We start from the raw sequence: 7,536 nt of genomic DNA, 5'->3' as shown, positions 1-7,536 counted from the left end.
GCAGGTGTTTGCAAATGTAAGCCTTAGCAGAAATACGGTTGCTGATTTTAAGTTCAAGTTTATTTATTTTGGAATAATGTTGTATCCTGTCTGTTTAGATTCATATTTATGTTCAAAAAACGTTTAGTTTTAGTCTGTTTAATAAATGTTTATCCTGTTTGGCCCCCGACCTAAAGTGTGCTTTGGGTTTTGGCCCCTGTGCCACTGATCGGGAATGGAAGACAGAGACAGAGACAGACAGACAGACAGATTTATGGTAAAGTTATGTTTTAACAACTCTCAACCACATAATTAACCCAAAGAAGGTCTGACACGTATTTTGTTTAATAATCGACTGTTCAGAGTTTGAAATGTCCAGTTCGTGAACTTGACCGTCACGTCAGTTATCAACCAGTTATCAACGTCTTCGTCAGCGGACTGGTGACCACGGACTGGGCAGCTCAGGTGTGTTCCATCCAGGTGAGAGAGGCGGGAGAAACCACGGGGAGGAGTTTGTTCCGTTGCTGGGAGATCCCGGCGAGGAGCTGCGTTAAGTTGGACATATTAAAACCGGAAGGTGGTAAGTTGCCCTCCAAAATGAACATGGACATTTTACTGGCTTTGTTTTTTTAAAACTCTCGTCCTCGCTTCCTGTCCAGCTCCAATCGGAGCAACATTCTGTTTCACTGTATTCGTTTAGGTTGTGGATGTGTTTGGAATCAACTGACTGAAGTCACTGATTGGTTACCAAGCCGACACCTGGTGCTTTTATTGTGACAAGCGGCGGCGGAAGGTGCCTCCTCCCCCGTTTTTTTTGACCGGTCGTGATGCACATCCCGGTCGCAGCAGACCGATCCTGGACGTGGGCCGAGCTCGGTGTCCTGCGCCTTCATCACAACCGGCAGAGCTTTGTTTGTAAGCGCCGTTTGCTGCCTCCTCCTCCCGCCGAGCTCCTCTGAACCCTCCTCTTCCTCTGCCCAGGGGGAGCGGACAGCAGCCGGACAGGAGTCCGTGCACGTCCACGGCAACAGGTCGAGGAGCAGCCGAAATCAAGCAGATAAAGCCAATGTGAATAAAGCGGGCAGAGGCTCGAGGCAGAGGAGGAGGAGGAAGAAGAAGAAGAAGAAGGAGAAGGAGAAGAAGAAGGTGGTTTAATGGTTTCAGCTGCAGTGTGGATGCGACAGAGGGGACAACCGGCAGCATGATGCCCGTGAGTGTCAACACACTGATGCATGTTGTTATCCAGGCACCCCACTGGGCTTTCACACAGAACCCGGCACCGACCCGCATTTTGTGCTGGTTCCACAGAGCTTTCAGAACCACGTCCCCTAATCGTGCACGTCTAGACGCCAGCAGCTGCGCAGCGCGTGTTAGTGAAACCAGTAAGCGCGTCGACCTGCTGCAGGGACCCCAGTCTGACCGAACTGTGGGCCGCGTAGAGCCCAGGTGGAGCAGAACGGTCCGGTCTGTACCACCGTTAGTCCTCCCAGTCCGGTCTGTACCACCGTCAGTCCTCCCAGTCGGTTTTCCTGTTGGAGTGTTTTCGTGAACCTAAAGTCTTTCTGGTTCGGGCAACACCTGCATTTGTGACAGCGCGTTGTAACTGAATTCACTTGTGCCATGAGCGTGAGTCTGCGGTGCGTGCCAGCTAACAGCTGCACATCTGTGCACGCACGCTCACTTCTCTTCCCCTCGCGTGGTAAAAAGAGAGGAACCTGGTGATGTGGAGGAGGAAGGTGGAGGAGGAAGGTGCTTTATGGGGGAACTACAACACAACGAGCTTCTCTCATCACAGTTCACACCGTGTACCTCAGCAGCAATCCAGACTGTCACGTGACGAAGAGGTTCCGGCCCAGGGTTTGTCTTGGACTGGTTGCGGTGCAGATCTCGGTGTGTGTCCGTCAAACACCACACACCCCGGTCACTGTGCAACGTCGTCATCATCTCCCTGTGGCGCTCACCCTCCTTGGTACCGGTTGCCAGGTGACCAGAAACACGCACACACGCACGCAGTCCAAGGTCACGTGGGAACAGTATTAAGTTCGTGTTCCTCCGTTGAGGTGAGGCAGGCTCACTCAGTGGTCAGTTTATTAGGTACACCTGTGTGAGGGCCCCTCTCTTGTTTAGCCTAAACTAACGGATATAAACGGGGTGGACAAAATAATGGAAACAGCAGTACTGCTATAATGTGACGTCAGGATGGACATTGTTAGGTTCAGGGGGGTGTTGTCATGAACCACAGGGAGGCAGCGTCACTGAGTCTTTACTGACTGTTGGCTAACTGTTTTTAAAAGGTGACTCCTCAGAAGACACCCAGGACATCCTGACGCACTCTCCTGTTGGTCACCATGAGCACTGGAGCAGTGCACTAGTCAGGAGGCGTGTGCAGCATTGTGCGTCTGGCAGTGGATCCACAGCAGGAGTCTCCGATGCCGGTGTTGTTGACTGTGATGTCCTGACAGCCGGTTTGGTTTAGGCCTGTGTGGGTGTCCCCTTAATCCAGTGTTGTTGCAGCACGAGATGCTGTCGGCCATATGGCTGCTAAATGGGACGTGACCAGCTGCCACCACGGTTCCCTGGGCAGAGACAGAGCAGACGCCAGGACTGAAGTAAAGCTTGAATTGTACATAGTGTTAGTTAAACGTGTGTTTTCAGTCAGTTCAGTTTTTGCCTCGTTACTCTAAAAATCTCCATGTTTTTCTCAAATCACATTTTGTAAATTAAGGCATTCGAAACGTTTTTAATGTAGTAAAATAATTAAAATGCTGGTTTTAGCATTAAAGATGTTAATATAATAATATTTCTAGTCATTGGTTTTTGCCACACTACGTTAAACTGGCGACATTTCCCTGTAGGCCGGGCTGGACGGTGTTTGACACGTTTCCATAACGTGTTGGATCAGAACCTACATTTCAATCCTGATAATGAAACGGTGCAGTTTTCAAAATCCTACTTTGGAGAAATTAAATCCAGGACGTTTCTCTACAGAATATTTCTTTTATTTATCAAAAGGAGCCAAACGTCGTCTAAATGCGAGCGGCTGTGAACTTTGTCTAAAAACAGGATAAAGTCTACATTCAGAACTATCGGACCATATGTGTATTTAACCTCTGTGGAGGGGTCAACACGTCGAGGTCACATGACTCAGGGTGTGGATGGTGGATGTCAGGACTGCACTGCAGATGAAAGACAAAGAGAAGAAGACACTTCCTTGGTCAGTGGACCTGTTAATCACCCAGCAGCACTTGCGGGGGTCTCAGTAGCTGACTGGTCAGTGGCAGGATTAAGAGTCGGCTCCTCATCGTTGGAAGGTGCTGCTGTCAGACAGGAGATGGATCAGTAGGTTCCTCCACAGCAGTGGGGGCCCGAGGCATTAAGCAGCATGATGGTGAGCTTATTCCCGGCTGGATTAGGAGCTGCAGCCCCAGAAGTATGATGAGGTCTCAGCCCCCCCGTTGTCGTCCTGAGAGGCAGACAGCCTCCCCTTCTCAGGCTCTGATTGGCTGCGGTGTTTCCTAGTGGACCTCAGCTCAGGGACCGACAGTAATGACCCATTTAATCTGCATGAAGCTGGAGGGAGATGGCGGTGCTCCAGTTTTCCTCTGGATGGGCTGTATGTGGGGCAGTGGGCTTCTCGCCGAGGCTCATTCATCTCTGTCACTGAGTTTCAGCCTCTGCTGACTGTTAAGCTACTTCAGCTGTAGTGAGAGAAATCTCCCCTAAGGCTCCCCCCAGACCTGACCGGGCTGCGGGGCTACATGATGCCCTCTCTGCAGCCGAGCAGCTGTGGCTGTCTCGTAGCCTTTCAGTCTGAATGTGAAGGTAGATACAGCAGACAGGTGAATGTCAGCCCCAGAAACGTTTCCCAGAGTAACGTGGGAAAGTCAAAGTGATGTGTGAGCTGGTGTTTAACAACTGGCAGCAATAAGCTTTGGGCTCTTTAGGATTGGACTGTAGCTCTGTGCTCGTTCCAAAGCAGGAAGAACAAACTCTCCACCAGATTCATGCCTCATTGCTCCTCTGAGGTTGTTCTCAGAAACACAACAACTCACCACCAAATCCCTCTGTCAGGCAGTTGTCAAGCTTCCACTTCCTAAACTAACCCTAACACCTAAAACTTAAGAATTGTTGTCATTGTTCTGGTTAAAACACTGAAGTTAACATCAACATGATTTAAAGGAAACAAACAGCCACACTAGAAAGGTGAGGTTCCACGTTCGAGCCCCGGCCGAACTGAGGCCTTTCTGTGTGGAGTCTGCATGTTCTCCCTGTGCCTGTGTGGGTTCTCTCCAGCTTCCTCCCACAGTCCAAAGACATGCAGCTCAGGTTGACTGGTGACTCTAAACTGCCCGTAGGAGTGAGTATGGTTGTTTGTCTCCATGTCAGCCCTGTGATGGACTGGAGACCTGTCCAGGGTGGACCCTGCCTCTCGCCCCTCTCTCAGCTGACACTGAGCGAGAGGCAGACATCAGTTTCTGTGTTGGTTCAAATCCACAGCAGCTTCACTGGGAGCTGCAGGAGGAGGCGACGTGCCTTTGAGCAAGTCACTGCTCATTCCCACCTTCACAAGATAAATAAAGGCCGGACAGTGCTGCGTGCTGCCTCCGTGCAGGTTGGTGGGCCGTGGGAGGCGGATTGGCCCCGGGCCTGACAGCGGACGCCCTGCTGGGGTAACAGATGGCCCAGTGCATCATGGGAGTTATGTCCACAAATATCTGTCGCAGTCTGAAATAGCACAGGAAGCTGCCGTAAAGGTGACGAGGGCAGGTTCTGTGGGCAGAGTGGTCTCCTCACACTATGTTTTACCTAACAACACAAGCTGTTACCAACCTGGTTTTCACATCTAACTGTTTGAAGCAGCGTAGGGAAACTGAACAGCACTGCCAGCCAGTTTCTCAAGCATTATGTTGGTTTTTAAAAGCTTTAAAGAGGCTTAAGTCTGTTCTTCAGTCAGTCTAAACCATCACCTGCTGGTCACTGAATTCTGCTTTAAATATCAAATGTTATATCAAGTGAGATTCTGAACAAATACGTTGTGTGAAATGTTTAGTGTTTTGGAGGTCTTGAGTTCATCCAGCTGTTAGAAAAGCTGTGAGAGCCAGCTGCCTAACACAGGGCAAGTAAATGAGACCGAAGAGGCCTGGCCACCTGAAATAAGCCCACCCCTATTTTTCCTGGTGCACCTGCTTTGTTTTCAGATGTTCCTCACCGTGTACCTCAGCAGCAATGAGCAGCACTTCAGCGAGGTTCCCATCACACCGGAGACGCTGTGCAGGGATGTGGTGGAGCTGTGCAAGGAGCCCGGCGAGGTCGACTGCTACCTGGCCGAGTTGTGGAGGGGCTCAGGTGAGTTTCCCAAAAAGTGTCCAACACTAACAATGAGAGCTAAAGATGAACCTGCTGTCTTGAGGTATCCAGTTATTTTATCCAGCTAACAAACCTCTTTATTCTTATGCTCCTGTTCTGTTTCCAACCAATCAGAACGCATTGTTGGAGAAGGGGAGCGCATGTTGGAGGTGTTGCAGCAATGGGGGCAGCAGAGGGGGGAGGTTCGTTACCTCCTGCACCACCAGAGAGCTCCAGGACGAGAGTTGGGTAATGAATGCACTCACGCCCGCAGACTGTTCAACCCCTGGAGGAAGTTCCTTCATCCTAGTCGAGTTTCAGCACACGCAGCCACCTGTGTCTGGTGGGAAGCCAGTGAGGGATCACACCTGTTGCAGTAGTGACTCCTAAAGACAGATTATTAAACATTAGTAAATTAATTACTCAATTACACACAAATAAGATCCCAATCTAAACATTCTGTAGCGCTCACATCGCTCTGTGTATTCATCAGCCTGTGCTGCCTCAGCCACAAGTTCACATGGTTTTGAGGTGATTGTATTTTTTTTAAGTCTGCCAACTGTCTATGCTTGGTTTTTCCCATCTGTGGTGTGAGTTACTTAGTACTTATTGTTTTCTGGTACTGATGTTAAAGTGGTCCACTGACAAGGGGGTTAAACGGGTCCAAGGACCATGTTAGTCCACTCCTGGTGGTGGTCAATCCAAAACAATTCCTTACATTACTTACATCTATTTACATGGTTTGGCCTCATGATTTTCTGTAGCATGGTTCAGCATGGCCTAGGCCTAAACAACAGCAGCATAACAAAAGCCTGATTTCCACACCTGGACACCTTCTGTAGCACATTTCACAGTGATCCTTCTAGTCCCTGTTGAGATATTTGAGTCTGAACCAAAGAACCAACAGACCTACATTAGCAGTGGTGCCACTAGCATGGCTAACTGTAAAACCAGCATCTGTGCAATTTGATGCAGGTGGATCCAGAACCGCAGACCTGATGATGAAGAGGAGCCAGGTGAAGGCTTCTCTGGAGAGAGGTCTAGAGAACGAGGTGAGTTTTACTATGAGAAGACAGACATCAGTTTCTGTGTTGGGTCCAGAGCCTGGTTAGCCTAGCTGGAAGGCTAAAAGGTCTAGCTGGAAAGACTGGGGCAAAGAGGAGACTGCTAGCCTAGCACCATCACAAGAGAAAAAGAATTCACCGATCACTCTGGTTTACATGTACATGTTGTACTGTGCATATACTGAACAGCTGCTGAAATGAAACTGTATAAAAACACATGGCCACTTTAGCCAGAGTTGGAGCTAATGTTGCCTAGGTTGGTGACTGACATCACTGAAGTGAGACAGGTTCTGACATCTCTCTGCAAGTCTACGCCCATGTGAACGTGAAGGGTGGCTCTGTGTGTTGCAGGTCTCAGCTCCTCATCTGGACATGACGCTGAGTGAGCTGCAGGATCTGGCAACCCGACAGCAGCATCAGATCAACGTCCAGCAGCAGCTGCTGGCCTCCAAGGTACAGCACATCCAGCACAGTAGTGCTAATACTGCTGCTACCACCAACAGCAAAACTCTTACACAAAACCCATCAGGTCCAGTCTAAGCTGCTTCTCCTAACACACTGGTATTACCTGATGCCTACTACTGTGTGTAGAACCACCACATCTCCACATTAAGCACCTGGGTGTTCCTGAGGCCTACATTACCTCTTCACCCTTATTAACCCCCCTCGATCAGTTACTCGTGGACGAGTGTACCCAGTAGAGGCCCCAGTGTGGTTTCGTTGAAATGCCTGCTCCCTCCACACCTTCACCCACTGTACACAGGGACTGGCCAAGTGTGAAAATATGGTTTGAAATCTGAACGTCCTTCTCAGGCTCTTATTTTTCTTCTTCACCACACCTGACTGGACTGGACACCTGAATGTCTTCGAGGACTGACTGTGCAACGATATCCACCTCTGTACAGTTCCTCCAACCTCTGTCTGCCGCGGCAGCTTTCTTGCATCCATTCAAGACACCTACTGTATAAACACTTCAGCCTTTAGGATGTGTTGCACCAGTTTGTTTTGAGCCTTTAGGATGTGTTGCACCAGTTTGTTTGTTTGGAGTCTACACCAAGCTTTAGTGCTTGGCAGACCTATACGTGCACATTAACTGACTGACTGGCTGTGTTTCCTGGGCGGTGCAGGAGCAGCAGCTGCGGTACCT

The 7,536-nt window shown here is 49.6% G+C and overlaps 1 protein-coding gene across 1 annotated transcript in view; it reads left to right on the top strand.

Moving 5' to 3' along the window:
* The first annotated feature begins 800 nt into the window (after window positions 1-800).
* LOC109971814 (apoptosis-stimulating of p53 protein 2-like) overlaps window positions 801-7,536 on the top strand; it is a 13,352-nt gene continuing 6,616 nt past the window's right edge. The window contains exons 1-6 of the mRNA XM_020620300.1: window positions 801-1,189; window positions 5,178-5,325; window positions 5,461-5,574; window positions 6,301-6,377; window positions 6,741-6,842; window positions 7,517-7,530. Of these exons, the coding sequence (XP_020475956.1) occupies window positions 1,181-1,189; window positions 5,178-5,325; window positions 5,461-5,574; window positions 6,301-6,377; window positions 6,741-6,842; window positions 7,517-7,530 (464 nt within the window). The 5' untranslated portion in view covers window positions 801-1,180. The remainder of the gene's footprint in view (window positions 1,190-5,177; window positions 5,326-5,460; window positions 5,575-6,300; window positions 6,378-6,740; window positions 6,843-7,516; window positions 7,531-7,536) is intronic.

Source organism: Monopterus albus, unplaced genomic scaffold, assembly GCF_001952655.1.
Source record: "Monopterus albus unplaced genomic scaffold, M_albus_1.0 scaffold235.1, whole genome shotgun sequence".
Taxonomy (NCBI): domain Eukaryota; kingdom Metazoa; phylum Chordata; class Actinopteri; order Synbranchiformes; family Synbranchidae; genus Monopterus; species Monopterus albus.
The sequence above is the reverse complement of the archived record's forward strand: the minus strand, read 5'-3'. Positions and strand labels throughout refer to the sequence as shown.